Below are 25,076 nucleotides of genomic sequence, written 5' to 3' on the forward strand. Positions count from 1 at the left end.
CAGTATTTGAGTAGGGATGCCCCTGATGAAACATGGTGCCATTATCACTGGGGACTGCCATGGGGGTGACTTGGAGACCTTATTACTAACTGAGAAAAGTGACATGTAAGAACAGCATTGACCTTTGGGTGTTTCACAGTGATGGAGATCAAGCCCAGAAGAAATTGCTAGGAAATCTTATATTCAGTAAACAAGAAGATCATTTTCAGATGCCATTAGATAGGACTAGAAGTAGAGTGCCTAAACCAGGAGCTTTTCTTTCACATATTTGAGCTAACACTGTATGTTCAGAGCACTGGATTAACTGCCTTGCATACCTTATAGCTACTGGCTCCCTATTCAAAGAAAAGCCAGATTAAAAAAAATTACTTTTTTTCCCCCCCTATAGACAAGAACTTTCAAAAGGATGAGATGTGGCTAATCTCTTTATTGAGTGTTTTGTACTCCCTTTCAAGCAGGAAAGTATTTGGAAAATCTTAGCTACAGAGCTTATCTGAACTAGTCTCCTGAGATCCTTCTTCAGTCCAGTTTTTCTTCATGGTATGACCAAGCATAAGCATGGATAATCAAAGCTTTCCCACACTCTATATTCTCACATAGTGAAAATAGGAAAACTTGGGATTTACAGTTCACCCCAGTCCAAAGGAAGATGCCTAGGTATCATGTGATGAAATACAGAAATATACAAATACATTAAGAAAGAATGGCAAGGGAGCTTATTCAGCATGTTTTGAACCTTCCTTATATGCTTTGCTTATGGCTTGTATGAAAGCTAAATGCTCTAAAGACAACAAAATGGTAACTTTTGGTATACATAGTCAAAGCAACTGCCTGAGACCCATAATTGGTGATCTTAGCTGATCTGGTATGTAGTTTAGACTTAGCAGCATATTTTTCCTTTTTTGCACCAAACCACAATCCTGTATTGCATGCAGCAGCAGTAACTTACTACACACCATAATTTTACCGGATAATCCTAAAGCCCAGAACAGCTTTGCCAGAACTTTGCCTATATCCAATGTATATGCCATAGTAACATCTATAGGATTTTTTCTTTGGGAAACTGCTGTGGTGTAAACTAACATGGCATAATAGTAAAGAAGAAGGTTTTGAGCTGCATTCTGAGGCAGCATTTGATCAGTGACTGCAGATGGCCTACAGCAGTCTTTTGTTCTTGTTTTTGTGACTCCAGTAGGAAGGTTTGATATAACTGAGTATGGAAGCTAGTTTCTGACAGTACGATGCTAGATTTTGCCTAGAGATTATTATTTCTCAGTAGAACTGCAACTTCTTTTAGTGGCATGACAATGAATAGATGATTACAGGAGCTGTATCTCCAGCAGATACATGCAAGACAAGCTTACTTTAAGTATTTCAGTTGAACACTTGCACAAAAAATTCACCAGTGTGCCTATGCATATCAAATGCCAGCACTTGCTGATGGTTACACAGCTTGCAGAAAATCCTCATGTAGTGGGGCCTGTTTAATGGGACAAGCAGCTACTGCACAAAGCGTTTAACTTTCCAGCACTTTCCTTCTCTGTACATGGTTAAGCATTAGAATATGAACTTTGTTAGGAAAAGCACATACTTGATTTGTGCCATTCCAAAATACTGCTTTTAATACTCCACAAGTAGTCATCTCCTTTTCTGTATCAGAAAGCTGGATAATTATATTTATTCTTTTTTCCACAGCATGTTCTATCAATCTTTATATAAAATCAATGACTTCATTAAAATAAGCCTTCTTAAGTGACCTTGGTAGTGTACTTCCTGAGTGACCCTGGAGAAAAGCCACTCCTGTACCACAGTGGTACTAAACCTGAGACTAAAACATTTACACTTAACACCATGAAAAGGATTATAGGCCATCCAAACGAAAACTGAATGCTAACCATGGATTCTTTACTATCCATGCAAACATCACTGTAGAGGTATGATTATTCCACCTACATTTAGAAATGGATGGTGCTGTGTATGTGTACACAGAAGATGCTTCTCTGGTAAATGGTAAGCAAAGTCATAGATGCTACTACAGAATTTTTTTGTTGCTGTAATCTGCAAGAATATAATTGCTAGAATTTGTTGTAGTAAGGCCACAGAATATAATCTAGACAGCTGGTTCAGGAGGAGATATCCCTCTACTTTATATAACCTCAACAACTAGTTCTCCATCAAAACAATTTACAAGACTTGAAAAAAGCCCAAAGTTGGCTGTAATAATCTGTGCTGGGTACTTCAGACATGTCCCTCCTATAATTCCCCTTTTAATAAATATGACATGTCTACACTCCATGGGTTTCTTTGACAAATCAGGTAATACTGACTAACAGTTAGGACACTGTGATATATGCCCTGTATTCTCTCATCAGAGATAAACTGTGACTAGTCAGTCCTCCTTTAAATTCACTGCAGGTAGTGGCTATTCAAAAATGGATGTGTACAATTGCCTGATGAAAAGATTAAATCTGAGAAGTAATGGTCAAACCTCTGATCTACTAGCCAAAAGCTAGTAATTTCAAAGGGCTGAGAATCTGAAAATTGTAATATTGTACGCTGCCTTTCGGCTTTTCTGTTTTGAACTATGGGGGAAGTAATTGTGATATTTTTTTAACAGTTTAAAACAATAATAAATTTCATGATCCATTTAGCTTTACTGGAATGCTGAATAGTAAATGGGGTTTCTATTTAATTCTTCAGTCAATTAAAAAAAAAGATCAGGAGAAAAACATGTGATATTTCCTGGGAGAAGATTTTGAGTCACTTGAGATGTGCTGATAGTACTTGTTTCTGTGGCAGCGATTAATTACAGTCATTGGTGCACACTTATGTTGGCGGAGTTTTGCTTTCCTGCAGACATATGGGTAAACATTGTGGGAATCCCTCCTTTTCTCAGTTCACATGTAATTCACTTTTAGTAGCTCAGTCACCTCTTTCACAAATACAAACAGAGCAGGGGAAATGAAATATACAAATAAACACTGGGGAAACCCAAGGAATTAATCTTGTAAGAAGAGTCTTTTTAAAAAAGAAAGGTTTTGATGAATGTCTTAAAAAGTGTGTGTGCTTACTGAATTTACACAGATAGTTTATGTAGTTTGAAAAGACAAAAGCTGGACTTACGAAGAGAATTGCCCTTTTTAATCCAGAAGTTAAGTCCAGAGAGAAAGTGGACATTTTGCTGATAGCAAGCCTGTTTGTAATGGGATTAATGACATGCTGTTTCCCGCTCTAAGCACTGATATTAAGTAAATCATTTAGAACGATTGACCACAAAGTGCCAAATCACTTTCTCTGGCTTTCACTCACTCCTTTCCAATATTAACACAATTAGTATAGTACTTCCACAGCAACTTTACCTCAAGGATCTCATTTGGACTTAGCTCTCAGTCATTAAACATATGGGGCTTCGGCTGCAACAGCACAGCACGTGTTCAGAACAACTCCGAAGGAACTGTACTATAGATGCATTTTACCCAGTAAGAGTCCCAGGAAGCCATGCTCGTGATTTTTGGAGCACAATGCCCTCTGAATCCTTCAGCACCCATGTAATCTTGCAAGCAGAAAGGGTACAGTACAAGTTACTTACACAAGCTCTGCTGTGTTCCAGCTGGAAGACTTAATTTTGCTGCATCACACTCTGTGGACTAATAATTGACTGCGGCTTTGGGAGCATTATCTGAATTATCTCTGATATTCTGAGCAGTGGGTTGATTTTAGCATATCTGACACCTAGTCTGTCTATACAAAGTGAATTACTCCTTTTCCACAAAGATAAGTCTAGATTAAATTTTTGGATCTTTTATGCTGAAAATCCTAGTTTAACTTTCAGTTCTTCTAAAGACCTCAGTAAATTGGAAACTAAAACTCTGGAAAAACTAATCTGTACTACTGGCTTTTTCCTTTCATTAAAAACCTTTCCTAATGAATACATTAAGATGTTTTGATGAACTCTACTTTTTTAGTTTTCTGATTGCGTAGCAATTAGATTTTCCTCAGCATGAGAATTAATGCCTAAATAGATTATGCTGATGTGGAAATTAAACTTCCATGTAGAGCTGATTTATTCTTTACATTAACTTTTCTGTCATCACAGTCTGGTCACAAAAAGATTGGGGGTTAGCAGGCTCTAACTTTTGTTTACACTAAAGTTAATCTAGACAGATCCTACAAGGAGCTCCACATACCTTGGTGGCTAAAACAAATTATTGAATAATGTTTCTAAAAGTAAGCACATGTCCAGAACTTTGTGGGCCCCAACATTAGGTCAAGAACTCTCCAGGACACAGGTCGTCACTAGTAGGCATTTTGTACAATACCTGATTAACAGCTTGGACCCAACTGGGTTAAATGTTCCTTCAGTTTTACACCCTTTGCTTTCCCTTGATTTTAACTGGGAGATGACAATGGCTGATCATTGCAGTGGTATGATGGTTTAGATATATGAATGCCTCTGGTTTGGATTTATGAGAAGAGAGCTGATAAAATGTCTGCTTAATACATGGTATTTGTGTGGGTAAGTAAAACTTTCAAGTAACTCTGTAAATACAGTTGGAAAAAACAGACAAGCTTGGGGTCCCAGTTAAGACTTATGTGCCCCAAAGCTTGTTCATTTTACTGCATTAGTCTAACAAAACATTCCGTCTTGCTTCATAAACCTTGCATGTCTTCTATCACCCAACCATCACAATTATTACAAGGTAACAGCTGCTTAGTTTGTAGAAATACACAGGCACTTTCATATGTTAAAAATACAACTTGGGGATGCTAGAGGTGGCAAAAGCTCAGGATAATGCTATAGCTGCTTAACGGTGTATTCCTTAATGGAAAGACTATTATAATCCCAGCAATACACACCTTCCAGTACTTTTGCAGAGCAAAACGTGGTCTGTAGTGTTGATGACTACTGTGTTTAAATAAAGTAGCATTTTCCTTTTAACTGATGCTACTGCTGAAACCCTACTGGTTCATGATCGCTTGTTGCCAAGGGTAGGTAACGATGTCACACATTCTGCCTCGTGTCCATGTCGAAAATAAATGAGAATGATTTTTTTTTTTAAATGACTACGAGTTACTTAGCAATTCCTTGGAAGGCCTGAAGTGAATTACAAGTAAGAAAACAAGATGCCCCGTTGACCCTGCCTGCACTGTATCTTTATGCCAGTGAAGTAACGCAGTAAAACTCCACAGTAAATGCTCAGCAGATTTAAAAACAAAGTTGTGTTACTGCAATTTACCATGTTGTCCAACTGATTTAGGTGAGTTGAAGGTCGGCAGGAGGCTAGGTGAAGTGTGCCTTAGGGGCTTATAATGGACACATGTGCCCTCGGAAACTACGTTAACTGCCTGTCTTTCCAAAGTTTTCCGAAGAGGGTGTACTGCTGGTGTTCTTCCCTGCATTAATGACAGTCTGACAGGAAAATGAGTCAGAGCAGAGTACAGGCGTGTGCACTGGGCAGCAATTGCCATGCCACTGCCTTCTCTCACACCACCTTTCAAATTAAGATCTTACCCTTTTGAGGTCAGCATCTGGAAGACAAAGAACAAAAGGAAGTATCTTGTAAATGCAGACAGAAAAGCACTGCTGCTGCTCCTCAGACCTTGGCTTGCACTCCCTGCTTCCCTGAAGGACAGTGGTGTGTGGAGTAAGGGAGCTTTAGTCCTTCTGAGGTGAGACCATCCGAGAGCGTCAAAAGCTGTCAGGATACCGTCCTCCCCGTATCTTCCAACTGGTATCCCTTTCTAGGAGGGCAGCCTGATCTTCGAGGGCAGCCCCACACCCGTGCCCGGGCGCGCTGGGCTCAGCTCTCCCCTCACACACGCACTCACAACCCGCCGGGAGGGCGCGGGGCCAGCGGCCGGGGCTGCCGGGCTGGGCGGGAAAGCGACCTGGGGGGCACCGCGGGGCCGGCGCTGAGGCGTGCGGCGGGACGCGGAGGGAGGGAGCGCTGCCCGCCGCGGGGCCGCCCGCTCTGGGCACGGAGGGAGGGAGCGCTGCCCGCCGCGGGGCCGGCGCTGAGGCGTGCGGCGGGACGCGGGGCTGCCCGCTCTGGGACGGGCGCCGCGGCGGGGCGGGGCTCGAGGCGGGCTACCTGCGGCGGGCCCCGCCGGCCCGGCCAGGCGCCCGCTGTGGAGACGCCGCGGGCGCGGGCGCTGTGTCTCGCTGAGGTGGGGGCCGGCGGCATGAAGGTTAACTGGGGCGTCCTCTCCCCCGCCGTGGCCCTGGTGGGAGTTTCAAGCTTCGTCTTCCTCGTGGTGGCCATCGCGACGGACTTCTGGTACATCATCGATGCCTCCAAGCTGGAGGCGTCCCGTAACGGCACGGACGCCCTCAGCTCGCACTCGGGCCTGTGGCGGACCTGCCGCGGTGAGTGGGCGCGGGGCGGTGGGCCGCGGAGGGAGCCCCTCACGCCGCGGGGGCGGCAGCGGGCGGCCCCGGCGGGGTGGGGCGGCAGGTGCTGCCGCGGGGAGCCCGAGCCCGGGCCGTGCCCCTCGCCCCCGGCCCCCCGCGGCCGGGCGCCCCGGTAGCACTTTCCGCAGGAGGCGCGGGCGTAGCAAATGCTGCTGTACCCTAATTCTACGTCAACTTCTAATTCAAACTCACTTAATAAACGTTAACCATTTAGAAAGATGTTTTCTCATTTGACTCGGGGAATTGAAGGGCACAAGTTGTGGTTTAAGGCCATTAAAATGATAAACAATCATATAAGAAATATAAATAATATTAAACAATATATAGTTTATATATATAAATAAGTAATATCTGTATAAATAATATCAGAGTAATATATCCAGAAACAATATAAATATAAATAAAATTAAATGTAATCCCATACTGACTAAAGACTCACCAGGTAATGGTACTGTGCTTGATCATTCTTAGGTTTTCACAGTTCAGGATTTTAATGAAAGATCCATAAACCCTATGCAGATACCTACGTGATTTCCCCTGTTCTGTTTAGTTTGTATGCCAGGTATATTGCTTTTGGTGTTGATTCCAGCATTAAAACCAAGGTGTAAGTAATGTTCATCAGCGGCAAGGAAGGATGTTACTTCCAGCGGAGCAGGGGAGAAGGAGCAGGTTAAAGGGACTGTCCCCTCTGCTGCACCCTGAGCCCCACTGAAATGAGCTGATGTTTCCCTCTTGGCTTCAGTGGCCAGTCCCATGGGAGCAGAAGTTGCCAATGCTGGGTACTGAAAATCCCCTCCTTTCCTTCCCTACTTAGGAATGACTGTTTTTAAAGCAAATAATATATGAATTATATACATGCCAAAAGAAAAGAGGATATATTGCAATAAGATATTATAGTGTAATTTTTTCTCATTGTTTTTTCCCTTCTTTATTAGTGAGAAGCAAATGCTACCCTTTGATAAACCCATTCTGGCATGAGAACGCAAACATCACTGATTCACACAGACAGCTTTTGTGTGAGTAACTTTTATACTATTTCTGTATTTCCATCCACTCTTCCCTCCCTCCTTGGCTGCTTACAAGGTCCCATTTCTGATTGAGAAGGGGAGCTCTTTGACACAGTGTTTTGGCTGCTTCTGTGCAATATCTGTCCCTGCATGTGGCCTTAAGTGGGATTACTATTGAAATAACCATCTATTTGATGTCCAATTCAGCCAATTTATTCCACAGGAGCAAGATGTTTCTGCCTGGAATGGCTCAGTAAGGCACACAATTGTTAAAATATAAAAGGCAAAAATGTTCAGAATCCCCTCAAAAGAATTTGATCACTGAAAATGCTTAAACACATATTAAATCTAATCTTTAAGACAGCTACTTACCTACCCTTTCAGTGGGATTCCTTGCACTGAAAAATACCTTAAGTATACTGGAATTTAAGAAAATAAATCAATGACTAAAGGCAGTCTTCAAGGTCTTTTAAGAACATCGTACTCAAACACATTAAGTTTCTAACTGCATGGGTTGGTATTCTTTTTCTTTAGATCCGTCTGTCAAGGTCAGAATGTTTTACAGAAAGTCCAAGCTAAACACTTTCAAATACTTTTAGGTTTCTCCTAAAACATGATTTAGCTTATTTACATCATATTCTGCACAATGCTTCATTCATACATGCTTGTATGTGGGCTTCATTTTTTTATTATTTTTCATTTACTTACCTCTCCTCTCTGACTCTGGCTGTTTTCTCCTTGCAAGCAGAACATATGTGTTTGTCCTGTGGCTTAAAATGGTACTCTTTCCCTCAAAACAAGCCATTTCCCTGAGTAATCCTTCAGAGAGGCTTACAGTGTCTTTAGTCCCTTGGAGCAGCATCTCATGATATAGCTGAAAATGCAGCAAACATGGCAAAGTCAGCCTATGAAGTAATGATGCTAATGTAGCTGTGTTGCAACAGTGATTGGAAAATTAAAGTAGGAATAACAGCCCAGTGGGCCTCTGAAACAGCCATAGAAACATATTGACAGGTTTGAGACTAACAGCACAGATTCTCTCTCTATGCTTTCAAATTGAAAGGTGCCATTTCTTTAATCTTGCTTAAGACAGAAGGCCTTAGCTGCTTGATGTTGCTGAAGATTGTGAGGACCAGTGAAAATGATTGTCTGCTGCATCACTTAAGCCTTTGAGGGTTCAGAGTTAATTGAACCTGACCAGACTGATCACATTTTACGTGTGGGCACCTCAACTAGTATGCTGGGGTTAGTCTAAAATTTCAGGATAAAATTATTAGCATTTAAAAAGTTGTGTTCAGATCTGCAAAAGAGTGCATCTGTAATTTTTCTCAGGCAAGGAGATTTTAGATTGCAGCTCTTCAGTGAAAGCCGAATTCTGCAAAAACAAAAGCAGAGGCTATACAGAGCTCTTTTGGTTATAAAAATTATGTTGGCTTAGAAACAAAGGACAGCTCTTTGGTGGTCATGAAGTGTGAGAAAAGAGTGAATATGAGTAAATTGGATTCATAACTATGTTTACAAACCCTTCAGAACCTCAGAGAAATTTTTCATCTCCCACTCTCACATCAAGTCCTATTTTTATGTTCCTGCATAAAGACTTCAGGTCTTCAAAGACGATTGCAGATTTTATTATAGGCAGGTGTAGTCTGCCTAAAAATGATGAGATAAGAAATCAAAGATCCTTTCATTGAAAGAACCTACTAGGTTTGATTAGAATGCCTTAGAGAGTGAACTCTTTGACATTTTAGTTGTTCAGCTTCTGTGCAGTTTCAGTGTGGAGAGGCTACAGACCCACAGCAATAGCAGCCGAACTTAAGGAAGTGCTGTGTCAGTACTTCTTACTTCTAGGAAATACAGATATTTCTAAGTGATATCTAGGTTTTTCAAGTACTGAGATACTACTTTCTACCTCAGCTTTACACTTCTTTTTTAAATATTTTCTGACTGATCGCTGAATCGTGTTTAAGCAGATCAGGGCAAACCTTCATCTTCATCTACAATACATTTTACCTAGAATTTTAGAGGAAAATTCTGGGATTGTGGATTCCAGTGTGTTTACAGTAATTTCTTCATGTGTTGCTATGTGGGGCAAACAGGCTAACTGCACAGCTTTATTCCGTTACTTCAAAAACTGATTTCTTTCTCTGTGTGAGCCTGTGCAGGTGTCTGTGTGAGGCACATTCACATGTGATCTCATTTTGTCTAGCTGTATACCGGTATTTCTCATTGTTTGATTGGCAGCCTGAATTTCAGGAGCTCTAGCAACATCAAGCATGTTTCTTGCTGATTATTCCTAAAAAGATTTAGAAGGGCTGTCTCCTAACGCAGGCACTTAAGTAACATATTGGGAATCCCATCCCCCATTCTTCAGAGTTCCCATATTCTTCCTGGCATGTCTTAACTAGACACAAGTGCCAAAAAGATGGGAGAAAGTATATATCTGAGTGCAAAGAGCTGGGTCTAAGTGGAAACAGAAGTGCTGTTCACTGCCAGAAGACAAATTCTTCATTAGAGAGTGAAAAGCCTTCACATTTCCTCCCTCCACATTTCCAATCTAACTCCTATTCATACCCCGCAATTCCTTTTAGGCTTACTGGGTACTTCAAATAGAGCTCCTGGCAAATTAATAAAATTGGATGTACAAGTTAAAAGTTCTGTGCTACCAACAGTATTACTCAGGCAACCAACCTAGGTTTTGTTAAGCCTGAGAGTATGATGTGTTTTCACATCACGGGAGTACTCTTGAGCAATTTCTCTAATGGATTAGACACAAGCATGCCTTCTGTAATTCAGCTTCCATTTCTTTTCTTACCACTCCCTCCAGCTGAACATATGGTGTATACCCTCTTTCTCCCTCAAACCCACAATTTATAAAATATTTTCCTACTACAGATTATGTTATGGCAGTTATGTATTTGTTTAAAACATCAGCCACTGTCTAAAAAAATATACCACTAGACTACCTACCACTAGCTTTTCTGAAATTTCTGCATTTAAAAAAAATATATTTTTACTGGAGATTTACATTTTCCTCTGTCCCATACAGGATTAAAATGAAAGTGTCACTTTTCACGATTTAGACAGTTACTAGGGTCTCCCAGTGATCACTAAGATTAAAGGTAGGCCTCTGAAAGTCACCTTTAAAACTGAAATCTGTCAGCAAAGACACCCCAGGTATCTTGTATTGCCATGCATTCTCCTGTGCCAGCTATGGGAGACAAACAGAAAGAGCAAGTTTTTTTTCATGATAAGCTGAATCCATCTCTCACTAAATGGTAAAAGGATACCACTCTGACTTCAAAGGAAGCTGCAGCAGGAGTTCTGAGCAGCTTTGCCATTTTCTAGTGAAAAAATATAACATTCAAAATAATATCTAAATGTTGAGGATCACATACAGAGAGAGGGTAGCTGGCGCATAGAAGAAGAAATAATAGTGTTTACTGTTTTTTTTTTCCCAAAGGGTTGCAGATTTATAAAACAATTTATTTTGAGGAAACCCCCCAACTAAAACCCCAAAAAACAGGTTACACTGGGGAGAGGTTACTCTTGAACATTTTTGTAATGTAAATATTTTTCATTTACTGAAGTCTGTGCTGTTGATAATTAGTAAATGCCAGTATAGATTTAGCTAAAGACAGCACCAGTGTAATCCCTACAAAATGAACAATTTCATAAATATTTCTAGTCAAAATCCACTTGTACTCTGGACTTGGTTCAGACTTCTTGCAGGACAGATGAGTTGTCAAAAGAAGGAAGTAATGTGTTTGCTAGACACTAACGTATCTTGTCAAAACTCTTCTATGAGCTTTACTTTTTGGAAACTCAAGTAATGTATTCCTAAGTACCTCAGTTATGGCTGGAGAGTGACCTCTGCTTAGTAACACAAAAATTACTTCCATCTACATTCTTTTGAACTAAATGATACATGATTTGATGAGCCTAGAAAGCTGTTACTAAAGATTTTTAAAAGCATGCTAAAATTTGTTAAAATGTGGAGGGTTTTTTGTGTGCCTCCCTACCACCCTTATAGTTTAAAAACAAATTGCCACAAAGCTTTTTTCTTTCTTTTTTTTTTTTCTTCTTTCTTCTTTCTTTTTTCTTCTGGCACATCAAAACAACTTATATAACATATTATGTGGCCAAAGTATAAGAGGCCACAAGGCCGTTTTGGTCCAAATATGCAAACAGATGCAAAATTACAAAACATATAATTTCTCTTTGCACCCTAAACTGATATGGGGTCCCATCTACACTGCAGTGCTGGGGCCAGTGTTATGAAAAATAATGTGAGAGGAACTCCTCTTATTTCTTGATGGCTGCCTGGTTTGTCCCTGACACACAAACCAGCTGCATTAGATACCTACAAGGTATGTTTAAGCCTCTGACAATACTGATTTTTTTGTTAGTGTTATGGACACAATGGCTAGTGATAGATTTCTGGTTACAAGTCACTTTTGAATGCTCTCCTCTATTCCTAAGCCATCCAGTAATAATCAGTTAATGGATGTGGTTTCCACTTATATATGTCTGAAAGAAAAAGTTTTTCTTGTTGTAAAACCAAGACTGGAGTGTGCAGCTGCCACAACTGCTGAAATAATTCCCCCCCCCCGCGTATTTTTATTTTTTTATTTTTACTATTTTAGACATCTGTGTGGCTGGAACTGAAATCTGCAGACAAGTTGCATCCAGCAGGGAAGTTAGTGCTTCCTGCAGGGAAAGGGTCTTTGCAATAGGGGCAGTTACTGATACCTCACTTGTTACAATGTGACAACTACCTTGGTTTCTTGCTTAACAAAATTAGTTTAATAGTACAGTGAAACTAGACTGGATTTTCTCACAGCATGTGGACTCTGTAGCAGTCACGAACCAGCTGCTTTCACACTTCTCCCCCCTCTTTATGGGCCTGCTTCATTTTTCTGAGTTACATGTTTATAATGCTATAATCCCAAAATGCCTTATTCTTTGCCTGCCATAACATTTTCCCTGGGGGATTTACAGTTCTTTACATTTTTTCCTTTGGTTTTAAGTTATCAGAAGGAAACAGCTAGGTCTGGAATACCTGGCAAAAGCCAGTTCAGAGGCCAAGTGAAATATGACCCACATGATGTACATAGAAATTCTAGCTTAATTGGTATGGTAGGTGTATACATAAACAGATCTGCTTTGTGTCTGAGCAACACTGCAGTGGTCCTTCAGAGAGGTTCCAGTGAACATTTGCTTTGCTACTTACAGTAGATATTATGAAATATATACAGAAATATGAGATAACTTAAGCATCACTGCAGCTGAGATGTAATGAGTGACAACTGATGAATATTCTCATTTTCAAATTCATTGATATTGTAGCAATAGAATGTGAACCGCAGTGCATTAATTATGTTTATCGTTGTACCTATTCCTAGTACTGAAGGTTTTCATCAGTGTCCACCAGCAGCAAGTTTAACATAATTTTTTTTCTACTGTCTGCGATTTGTCTTCCAGTTTAGCTCAGAGACTTGTTACATCAGAAAAGCACAAAGCCAAAACATGTAACACAAGTCCAGAGCTTAGCAAATTATCCTGGGGTACCATAACCCTGTGAGCTCTCCTCCATCGTCATCTTTTCTGTGCTGCACAGGAGGGAATCCAGGCCTTTGTGTCCCAGGTGTTCAAGCCCAGAAGTCTCACATTTAGCCACAGACAGCAGTTCCCTTTTGTTGCTTGTTGTTCCTTTAAGGTGTTTCTTTCCTTCCTTGCAAGCAGGTCAGACTTTCTGAGTGCACTGTTTCTTCCCGGCTTTGCCAAGTCTTTCCAGAGGAGCACCACTGGTTTTAGCTGCCAGCATTCTGTTTCAGCTAGAGGCTTTTGTCTTTCTAACTAGCTATTTAGTTACTGCTGGGGAAGATAAACAGGTCCTTACCTCAGTTCTTGTGAGCTGCTGCCACTTGGAGTATTTCTGATGAGGTGATTATTACAGATTTCTAGAGACTATTTGCTGTTATATAAACTGTGCAAACAAATCCAAAGTTAGTTTAAAGCAATTAAGCTCCAGTACGTTGACAGGAGATGATTAACAAAACTGCTAGACCTGCAGTTGGTTACTTTTGACACCATTCAGTTTTTCTAGGTTGTTCCGCAGATCTCTGTTACAAACAACTCATCAACAACTGTGCTGGGTGGTAAGTTAGAAACATCTGCCAAGTTCACAGATCTGGACACACAATGCAGATGTGTGATTTCACAGAGATCTCACAGAGATTTGGTCAGACTTCTAGTAAAACATCTTTGGCTAGCTGATGTAAAAGTTCATTAACTCAGATCAAGCAATTAAAGTATTTTTTGCTGAAAACAAAGGAGTTTTTTAAATATTCATCAGTTTGTTTCAGTATTTTCAAGATTAAACTATTGAATATTTCACGTTGGACTGACAGGGAACTTGGACATTGAGAAATAATGTGGGAAACTGAATTCCATTTTACAGGAAAGTACACACATCTCTTCTTGTGCAGAATGCTTAGGCTGGGTTTTTTTCCAATACTAGATTAATTTCATCAAAATGAAGACAGTTATATGTATAATACATAATAACTAAATATATATTTCAATACAACCTATAAACTACTAAAATGACTGCAACTAATGTTTTAACTCCTTTCACAGATGATTATTAGAGACAGAAACACAGTAAAGATATTTTAAGTTATGTCCTTCTATAAACTAATTCTGTCCCTCCAATCAAGGAATATAATGGCATAATATCATATGCCAGATGGCATGAATTCAGATTCCTGAGTGGTTTCCATGGCAGCATTTTAGAGTAAGTTTCCCAGGCAGTTGCAGATTTCATTGAAGGACAAATGGGTATTAGGTATTGAACTAGAGCAATGGAGGTGATAAAAGTGCAGTTTAACCGAATACAATCCATTCAGTATTTGACTTTAAAAAAGCTGCAGGTGATTCATGAGACATGGTCCCAGCTGTGTATAGGAAAAGTAAGGGTCTGTCACAGTGGGATTTGTGGGTTTCAGCTGAGATATCCCTGAAACTGGTATTGTCACTGAAGAGAGCATAAAAATCAGAGTTATTCTGATGTTGCATGCAACTGTCATGGATGATTAATGTGATGTATGACACTCCCCAGGAGAATACTCTGGTATGGATTGAACTTTGCTTCAAATCAAAAGGTTACTTTCAGCCTTATCTTCTTTACCCTCACTTGTCCTGGCTAAGGTTCCAGTCCTAGCAGCAGCAGCTGAAATCACACCATGAAAAGGAAAGTAAAAAAAAATGGCAACTGTAAGTGCCATTGAGATGTAGTTTGTTAGCAGCAACTTTGACTAGTGAGGACACCTGGAAAATCACAAAACACAGGCCCAATGATGAGCTTGTTTATGTTTTTTCCCTCCCAGTAAAGCCAGGACTGAGGACAGAGTTGCACCACTCTTACATTCTTACTTTTAAAATGTTAATTGCATCAGATTTTATCCCTTCAAGGCCTTTTCACCTCTTACCTGTGAGACCAAATCTAAGAGGACACATGGATGTCAAAATGGTGGGGGATCAAAATCAGGCCTAATACCCTCAGAAAGCACAAATAGGGCCAAAGACTAGCCTGTTCCTGCTGCCTCTCTAGAATATGAGAACTAAATTGTGTGCCAGATCTCTGTTGTGCCACACCATGTTGCATTACAACCCTGACAACCACCTCTAACTATATAAAACTTGTGAATTAAGCTCCATGGTTATTTCTCCTTTTGGTATTCAACTAAGATTTTCAAACAGTTTTGGCATACTGGCTTATACACAGTAAGCTGAAGATTGGTTTGGCTGTTAACATCTGAGAATTGCTCCAGGTTTGGGTTTCTTAGCAGCAACAGCAGCCATGGCCAGTTTTGCTGAAGGAAGGCCCAGGGAGTAGCCTCAGATTTAGAAGCAAAACCATTAAGTTCTCCCTTCAACGCAGAATACTGAATGTGTGCTTTCTGAGCATCAACTGATCCTGATGTGAGTGTATGTGGGGCTAAATATGAGAATATAATACCAGTATAAATAAATGGAAATGGAAGAACAACAGGGTCACCTCCCCAAACTGTCATTTGTCACATTTTTTCTTGTGAGCATGTTCTGTACTACCAAAAATAAAAATAAAAAATTAATTAAAAAGTCTTGAAACCACATTCCACTCAAGTAAAGGAATTAACAGTGTCTGCCTTGATCCCATGCAGGCTCTTCTTCACTTTCCAAGGTTCTAGAACAGAACAGAGATGCGTACACAATTGTGTCTTATCTTTATAATAATATCGAAGAGGATAAGCTGGATCCTTAGCCAGTGGCAGGTGGAGTACCTAAAATGCATTGGGCAGTTACAGTGACTTAAAAAAATTGATCATCTGATCACACACAAAGTGTGATTTCTTAACTGACGCCGTTTCCTTGGGAACTAGCTAATGGCATATTGTTTCTCTGTGAAAGTAATGAGACACTAGAAGGGCCTAGAGCCCTTCAGAAAATGGCTTATTAGTTTTCCTTTCTCAGTAACTCTGCACTTCGCTTGGTATGAAATAAATTGATACTGGAAGCTGGAACTAGGTTTTTTTGCTTATTCTAGAAAAGGTTGGGTTGAATGTTGTGGTTAGATTGCATGAGGGAACAATGGCACAAAGATGGTTTATGATGGAAAAAAACAGTGTGATATGAAAAAATACATATCAACCATTATTTGCACAGCAATTAAAATTATATATGGATCAGGGAAGACTAATGTAAACCGTTTAGCATGGGAAGAAGCAACCAGGATATGTTAATGTACTTAGGGAAGCTGCTGTGGAAAACAATGACAGACACAGAATGGGAGCTAGATGGGAAGATTACTTCTAGTTGATGGTCAGCTGCAACAAAGGAAAAGGTCAACAGTTTGCTAGGTCAGTTCAGCAGAGGACATGCGACAAAAGAAGGTGTTTAACTAAAGCATCTGCTGGATGTCACCACCAGACAACAATGCTACTCACTTGTGATCTCTAGGATTCAGATAACTAGGGCTATTTTTTATTAAGGTTGTCAATGACTACCTGATAACAGGTGATGCTATCAAGCTAGGCTTAATATTTGAGAACAGTTTAATGGCTTAAATATATCCATGTAAACATATCCATTATATTTGTGGTCTCTGTTTGAAACATATGCTGTGATCCTGTGAAGGCCTTGCTTTGTATGTTACCCTTTTCTCCATAGCATGTATTTGTCCTGCTGACTTAAACTGAAAACCCAAGAGATTGTCCAGCTCCTTGTTTGTACAGCACAGAAAAAGGCTTTAATCCCGATCAGGGGCTTGCACTCAATGATTATTAGTACATAAAATTAGTACATAAAATATTAAAATACTAACATCCTTCATTTTTCTTCAGACATGCATGGAACATTTGTCATCCTGATGCCCCTCAGCCTGATACTGATGATTTTTGGAGGAATGACTGGATTCGTCAGTATTCTTGCCAGGGCCTACCTACTGCTTCTAATGACAGGACTGCTTTTTCTTTTTGGAGGTAATACATCAAAGTCCTGGCTTAACCGTTTTAAACAGTAAGACTTTATATCTGGGAAACATCACTTTGTCTACCAGAGGAAAAAAGCTAAGCAAGAGTTTGCTTTCAGAATAATGCTGGTATTCATTCACTTGGTATCTGCTCAGCTCCTGACAGGAGTCTGGAATAGAAAGCTCCCACTTAGAATCAGGAAAGGCAAATAATCACACACAACCATACATCCTTGTGGACTGAGTCACACTTTGAGCACAGTATCTTTGCTGTGCCCATTAAACAAAAGATTTAATACCTTCTCAGCACAGTGCTCAAATTCTTTGCAGACAGGGTAATGGAGTAATGGAGAAGTGACTTTGGGATTAGTAAAGCATAGGGTTCAATAGCCTTGCACAGATCTTACAACTGTTAAGAGAAGTGATGTTTTTTCAAAGGCATTTGCATTGAGTTCCTGAAAAGGGTCTTGCTAGGCATTCCTGGGTTAGTTTCACTGCTAGTTTTGGGTGTCCCCAAACTGTGGATCACAAAAGGAAACCCCAAGGAGTTATTTTAATTGAAGTTTAACATCTCAAAGTAGGAAAATGGGGTTTAAATACATCTTCATTTTCTTCAAATAGATTTTCAGTACTGTTTCACAATGTAACTTGAAACAGAAATTTTCCCCAACAGAAAAGAGGATCCTCAGTATTGGCCCTCATCACCTGATCATATAGTCCTGTTTCTAAGAAGAGAATGCTAAGAGACTGCTGGAAGCAAATGCTGCTGACTCAAAGTCTTGAGTGACCTTTTTAGTCTGAAATGCTCTTAAAAAGACTAATCATCCCCCAGTATGCTTTTCTTCTGAAAAAAAAAAAGAAAAAAAACCCACTTCTATTTGCTTAGAACACCAGAAAGCTGTATTCACTATAAAGGCTTAGGCTATTTGAAAACTACTCTAAATAGTAAGTGAAAGATGAAAAGCTGTGAAGTGCAAAGCATCATTATCCCGCCGAGGAGTAAAGTACTGTGCCTTTCTAAGACACTTGGGGTTGCAAAGAGGGAAAGGAAACACAAAGGCTGTATTAGGAGAGGGGTGCTGGAATATGTTCCGAAGATGGCCTTTGGTGTGAGACCAGACCATCCTCCCACTCAGGCAGTGTTGTTCAGCTGTTTCAGCTGCACTGAGGCTTGATGCATGTAACGGGCATGCACAGTTTTATAGGATATTACAGTTCATGAAGTTTGGTATTGATTAGATAGTTCTGTCTCAGCAGAAAGAAATATCTTATGATGCAATTCCAGAAACATCATTTTTTTTGAAAATACCAGAACTGATAGGTTCTACATCCCAGGACATCCTATATTCTCCCCCATTTTTTTTAAATGCAGCCACATTTAAGGGGGACCACAGAACTCAGTGCACCTTGTTGAAAATGTCAACACAACAGCGATTTCCATTTCTGCTGACAAAAGGTATAAAGTGACTTTTTCCCCCCATGCAGAGGACGACAATAAGGTACAGGCATCATTATATGGTTAAGTTCAGGAATGTGAGTATGAATTTTGACCGTTGGATAACCCAGTACTCTTCTGTTTGTTTTGCTTCTACTCCAACTTGTCTTTCTGGCAAAAACGCAGATTAATCTAGACTTAAGCTGTGATTTGACAGAAAGCCAGACCAAAATTTTTCTCCCTCAGAATCAGATAAGACACTATCTTATCCTCCTGGGCCACAGTCTTTTAATCCAGGGCCTTCCTATTGCATTTTGCCTGCCACTGATCTAGTAAAGTTATGACTTTAGTTAGTATATGCCCTTCGAGTGACACAGACTCCAGGCCCAGGATGTAGCACATATTTGTGCTGTGTGCCATTCCCTGAGCTTGCTAGCTCCTGTACAGTCATTTAATCGGGAAAACAGCTGGCTTCTTCTTGGAGTGCTTTATTAATTTATGTCTGCTCCAAGGATGTCTTTGGCTCAGTTATTTGGAAATGATGAATAGTCGTGACTCCACAGCACTTGGTGGGAGATGACAGTAAAGACCAATACCTTTACATTGAACACTCAAAGCTTACGATACTCAAAATTAGAAAACAGCCTAAATTCAGGTCACTGACCTGAAATGCAAGAATCTCTGTCTCTGTGGGCTTTCTTACATAGAGGTACACAGCTGTATGTGGTGCACAGCAATGAGAAATCAGATGCATTATAATACAGTATTGAAAACAGATGTACATGCATTAGATACCTGCAAAATACATGACTAGATTTTTATTGTGGGAGGCTTGCTGTTTGTTGTACAATTTGATTCAGTATTTAACAGTGAGAACACATTAAACTCTGGACAGAAATACCCCTCCCTTTACTGGCCTCTCACCTTTTGCCAAAAACCAGCCTCAACTGGATTTCAAAGGTAAACTAGTAATCTGACATTGTTGGATAGGAAAGAGTGGCAAAGAAGCCCTAAGAGATATCCTGTTAATTATTTTTAATTTCTGCAGTGGATGCTAACTAGCTGAATATGTTTTTCTTTGTCAGCTCTTGTTACACTTACTGGGATCAGTGTCTATATTGCATATTCATCTGCTGCCTTCAGAGAAGCTGTCTGCCTCTTGAGAAGTAAGGATCTCCTGGTAGAAATTGACATCAGGTTTGGCTGGTCATTGGCACTAGTCTGGATCTCCTTCGCTACAGAAGTGCTCACTGGGGCTCTGTTTCTCCTGGCAGCAAGAGTTGTAGCTCTGAAACAGCGACGTGAACAGGCGTTATGAACAACATGTATCATTGCAACAACAGAACCCTGCAGAACCTAGAAATGTGGATTGCTTGGTCCATCTGGTCATTAGGGACAATAAAAGTGGCAAGGCTGTGACTGAGTATCTTGTCAGTTGCAGTAAACCCTTTTCCTCACAGTTAGTTATAAAACACGAGGATTCTGGTAAATCAGTAAAACATTTCAAGTCTTGTCAATAAGGAAACCCTTGTGACTTTAGAAGAAAGCACAGTGCAGTGTTGTTTCTGAAATAATTTCAGTTAGCAGCTCATAAGACATCTCCATTCATTGCTTAGAACAAGGCAGATTTCTTGCTTTCTTTCCTTTTCTCTGCTGTACTACCAAAGTGCCTCAGAGTACCTTGCAGGCCAGTACATGTGGTCCACTTAGCTTTTGGTTTCTCCTCTGAGACTCCTAATAAGTATGCCTGTGATTTCAGTCATGCTGGCAGTCTCTACCAGCAGAGCTGCTCTGAGATGGCTACTTCATGGTAGGTAATGTGATCTTGAGTGCACCCTCAGCAAGTTTGTCAACCATAGCAAACTGTGTGTTGCGGTTGACACGCTGGAGGGAAGGGATGCCATCCAGCAGGACCCTGACAGGCTTGAGAGGTGGGCCCGTGGGAACCTCGTGAAGTTGAACAAGGCCAAGTGCAACGCCCTGCACCTGGGTGGGGGCAAACCCCAGTATCGATACAGGCTGGGCAGAAAATGTTTTGAGAGCAGCCTTGAGGAGGAGGACTTGGGGATGTAGGTTGATGAGAAGCTCAACATGGCCTGGCAATGTTCACTTGCAGCCCAGAAAGCCAACCGTATCCAGGGCTGCATCAAAAGCAGCATGATCAGCAGGTCAAGGGGGGGGATTGTCCCTCTCTACTCTGCCCTTGTGAGACCCCACCTGCAGCGCTGTTTTCAGCTCTGGGGCCCCAGCATAAGGACATGGGCCTGTCAGAGCCAGTCCAGAGGAGGCCATGAAGGTGATCAGAGGCTGGAGCAGCTCTCCTGTGAAGGCAGGCTGAGAGGTGGGGTGGTTCAGCCTGGAGAAGGCTCTGGGAGACCTTATAGCAGCCTTCTAGCACCTACAAGAAAACTGGAGAGGGACTTTTTACAAGGGCACTTAGTGATAGAACAGGGGGAATGGCTTTAAACTGAAAGAGGGTAGATTTAGGTGAGATACAAGGAGGAAATTCTTCCCTGTGAGGGTGCTGAGGCGCCGGCACAGGCTGCCCAGAGCAGCTGTGGGTGCCCCATCCCCGGCATGTCCAAGGCCAGGCTGGACGGGGCTGGGAGCCACCTGGGCGGGTGGGAGGTGTCCCTGCCTGTGGCAGGGTCTGGGACTGGGTGATCTTTAAGGTCCCTTCCAACCCAAACCAGTCTGTGATTCTGTGATCTGGCAGTTGGTGGTGACTATGATGTTCTCATGTGCAGTGCGATGGTGAGTGTACTGCAAGAGAAAGATACAGCTGCTTTTTCAGGTTTTTTTAACTAACTACTGTGATCAGCCCTAACCTGTCAGATGTCCAGGTTACACACTTACCTCTTTCAGCTTATTACTAGCTGCTTTTTGAATTATGTAATGCAGAAGACGTATCCAATGCATTTCCCAGTTTTTACTTAGCAATTTTGATGATGCTTCTTTTTCATTAAACCTGTGCACTTTGTGCTAGAATGTATTTAACTTGTGCTGAATACTGCTGAGTGAAACTGAGCACACAAGATACCTGAATTGCATCATAGGTGCAAAGCAATCCAGTTTTTCTTTGTTAGTTTTTCCTCTGGGTAACAGTATTTAAGAGAAAATTTACTTCAGTGCCCACTGAAGTTAATGAGGAAATTTTCCCCTTACTGTTATGGTTTTGAATAGAGAATTGAATGTGTTAACAGCTCCACTACCTTTCTATTAGATCTATTAGGATTTTCTATTTCTATTAGGATTTCTGGAGGACTTCAGCATACCATAGTTCAAGACTGTGACTCAGGAGCTGTGTCAGCAAGGCACGCTGTGTCATTGGGCAAGTCCCTCGTACTTCCTTCAGTAGTGCAAAGGGCATCATTTACCTACCTCTGTTAAATATCAGAACAATTTTATCATTGTGTCTTGTGTTAAAGATTGCACATTTACTCTTACTGAGCTCAGCTCTAATCATAGTCCCACAGTACCAATTGCTTTACAAAAAATAGTAGCAGGGAGCTTCTGAGAGCTTACAGTCTTTGGAGACATGAGGAAACATTATTATTACCACACTGTGAATGGAGAACAGGCAGGAAACTGTCCAGGGTCATATGAAACTAGAGTTTCTGAATCCCAGTCGAAGACCTTAGTTGGCAGGCCTTGCTTTGTTATCAGAATGAAATAAGGCTAGAAATCCTGAATAGACTGAACAGTAGAAATTCTGTGAAGAGCCAGTACAATTCTGTAATTCTCACTTGCTCCCACATTGCTTTTCACATATTTTCCATATTGCCATATGTTGGGACTGTGTAATTGAGTCATTTTACAAGTTAGAGCATACCAAATCAGCCCTGTAAGAGTAAGAAAAAAATCCTTTGTAGCCAAAATTCCATGTGCTTAAGTGAATTATGTAAAGTGTAATATTTCTGTATTTTGGTGCTGGTGAAGCTTGTTATAATACAATTTGTATGATGTTACTCAGACATTACTGTAAGCTTTAACAGTAAAATACAATGGGTTATTTTTTGAGTATTTATTATAGCTGTTACTTTACAGTGGTTTTGAATGTTGTAAAATTAAATAAAATGACATCTCAGAGCTGGGGATTATTTACCAAGACATGTAAGAGCTAAGTTACATATTTTTCTTTAACTTTTTCTACAGATCTGTTCTACAGTTCATATGATGCTTTTGAAGTGCCTGTGTCACCTGATAGGTATTTATAAGATACTTATGCAGCTGCAATATAAAATACTCAAGTGATCACATCTAATTAGAAAGTCAATGAATCTGTTATTGAATTAGAGCAATTCTCATTTCCATGCCTTTCCTAAATTTCTCATTCTGGCTTCCTGCAATATCTGGCATAATAGTAATAAAGGGTATACTTGTATAACCCCTGAATTTCTCTGAAATTCCTTCTGAATATAAAGGAAAAAAGATGGTTTGGAAGAGTCAAATAAGCCTGGAACATTTTGAAGAGTTATGCCAGAAAGGGAAAACATCCTGGAAAGGACTTTATGTAATTTGATACAAGTGACCTTATCAGCTTTTTCCTCTTACTGAAACTAATGCTTATTTAATACCCAATTCTTTTCTGTATTTTTCCCCAAAATCTGTTACCAAGATGAGGGCACTGACTGTTCCCATGACTTTCTGATGAACTGCAAACTCATAGGTAATTGGCAGCATTTTAAGTGAAGAAAACAGATGTACTGAGGAGAGCGGTACTGTTTGAGTGGGTAGTGCACAGGTTTACTGGCCAGTACTAGCCACTAATTTAAAGGCTTCCCCAAGAGATTGCAGAGAATGATAGGGGAGGTAAAAGGAATCCCTGAGGGTGAAAAAATGCAGATATACAAGATATTCAGAGGAGATGCTGGTGAATATAATGTAGACATGAAACCAGAAGGATTCAGTCTGGGTCTGTGCTGTTCCTGAGCTGGTTTCTGCAGAGCAGCTTGGATGTCTCTGTATATCCGCCTCTAATGACCGAGGGGACATTATTGGTTCAGGCACAGCTTCAGTTCGAGTAGCTTGTTAAATGCATGCATTTGTTCAGCACTGATCCAGAGCCAATAGTCCTGTGCGGTGGGTTGACCCTGGCTGGATGCCAGGTGCTCACCAAAGCTGCTCTGTCACTCCCCCTCAGCTGGACAGCAGAGAGAAAATAAAATGAAAGGCTTGTGGGGCCAGATAAGCACAGGGAGAGATCGCTCACCAATTACTGTCACAGGCAAGACAGACTCGACTGGGGGAAATCAGTTTATTGCCAATCAAGTCAGATTAAGATAATGAGAGAGAAAACCAAACCCTAAAACCACCTTCCCCCCACACCCATCTCTTCTTCCTGGGCTTAACTTTACTCCTGATTTTCTCTACCTCCTTCCCCTGAGCAGCACAGGGGGATGGGGAACGGGGTCTGTGCATTGCTGGTTGTCTCTGCCACTCCTTCCTTTCCAGGGAAAGGGCTCCTCACGCTCTTCCCCTGCTCCATCGTGGCTCCCTTCCCACTGGCTGCAGTTCTTCACAGACTGCTCTAGTGTGAGCCCCGTGGGGTCACAGGCCCTGCCAGGAGCTGCCCCAGCGCTGCTGCCCACAAGTCACGGCTCCTGCGGGCACCCCCTGCCCCGGCGTGGGGTCCTGCCCGGGCTGCGGCGGGGGGAGCTGCTCCATCATGGACCTCACCGGGCTGGGGGCACTGGGGGCTGCTGGGGAACCTCTGCTGTTGTTCCTCGAGCCCCTCCTCCCCTTCCTTCTTCATTGACCTGGGGGTCTGCAGGGCTGTGGCTCTCGCCTCCTCTCTCTGGCAGCAATTGCTCATGGTTTCCCTCCCTGCTTCTTAAACATGCTATCCCAGAAGTGCTGCCGCTGTTACTGATGGGCTTGGCCTTGGCCAGCGGTGGATCCGTCTCAGAGCTGGCTGGCATTGGCTCCATCAGACATAGGGGAAGCTTCTAGCAGCTTCTCCAGAAGCCACCCCTGTAGCTCTCTGCTACCAAAACCTTGCCACACAAACCCAGTGCAGCCTGACTGACTCCATGCAAACACACGTGGTTTGTAATTTCTTCTTTCCAAATTTAAAAGGATGCCAGGTTGGAGACCAAACAGGATGTGCTCTGTCCATGCCTAGTTGGTCAGCAGCAGGGGACATCCAGAACCTGCCCAGAACATCTCCACTAAGGTGACCGCAGCAAGGCAGAGTTACCTGCCCACTGAAGCTGTTAAGGAAAACTGGAACTGACCCATGAGACAGATCCAAAAGACTTAGATTTTCCCAAGATTGATTGACATTTTGGGATCTCAGGTAATCTTGGCCTCCAGTTTTATCACTTATTTTGCATTGTTTTGCAAATGAAATCCAATGGTGTCAACTGTTTAAAACTGTAAAACAAAATCTGAAGAAATCTGAGCCTACTTCATAAATACAGATATCATTTTCTCTGGTTTATTTTGTAAATTCCTTGCAGCAACTGCTGTTCATAGTTAGCCAAGATGTATCAGTAAAAACACACATGTCCCTTGGCCTTCTGTCATTTTCATATTAACACAATGAATTGCCCCAGTGCAGGACCAAAAAGGTTAAAGCAAGTGCTCTGGCTTTGTACTGCAGAATCAAACTGTCCCCAGAATTGGTATAACCATGCTCAGCAGGGACTCCCCCATGGCTCAGTACTCCCACCTAGTTTGCTAACTGGACAGGGTTAGCTCAGCAATTGT

At 41.4% G+C, this 25,076-nt stretch overlaps 1 protein-coding gene across 1 annotated transcript; it reads left to right on the top strand.

Moving 5' to 3' along the window:
- Positions 1-6,035: 6,035 nt before the first annotated feature.
- Positions 6,036-21,048, top strand: TMEM114 (transmembrane protein 114). The gene is made up of 4 exons (XM_055806207.1): positions 6,036-6,367; positions 7,348-7,428; positions 16,803-16,940; positions 19,451-21,048. The coding sequence occupies exons 1-4, from the start codon at positions 6,184-6,186 to the stop codon at positions 19,681-19,683; spliced, it is 636 nt and encodes a 211-aa protein (XP_055662182.1). The 5' UTR covers positions 6,036-6,183; the 3' UTR covers positions 19,684-21,048.
- Positions 21,049-25,076: the final 4,028 nt, after the last annotated feature.

Source organism: Falco peregrinus, chromosome 5 (assembly GCF_023634155.1).
Source record: "Falco peregrinus isolate bFalPer1 chromosome 5, bFalPer1.pri, whole genome shotgun sequence".
Classification (NCBI taxonomy): Eukaryota; Metazoa; Chordata; class Aves; order Falconiformes; family Falconidae; genus Falco; species Falco peregrinus.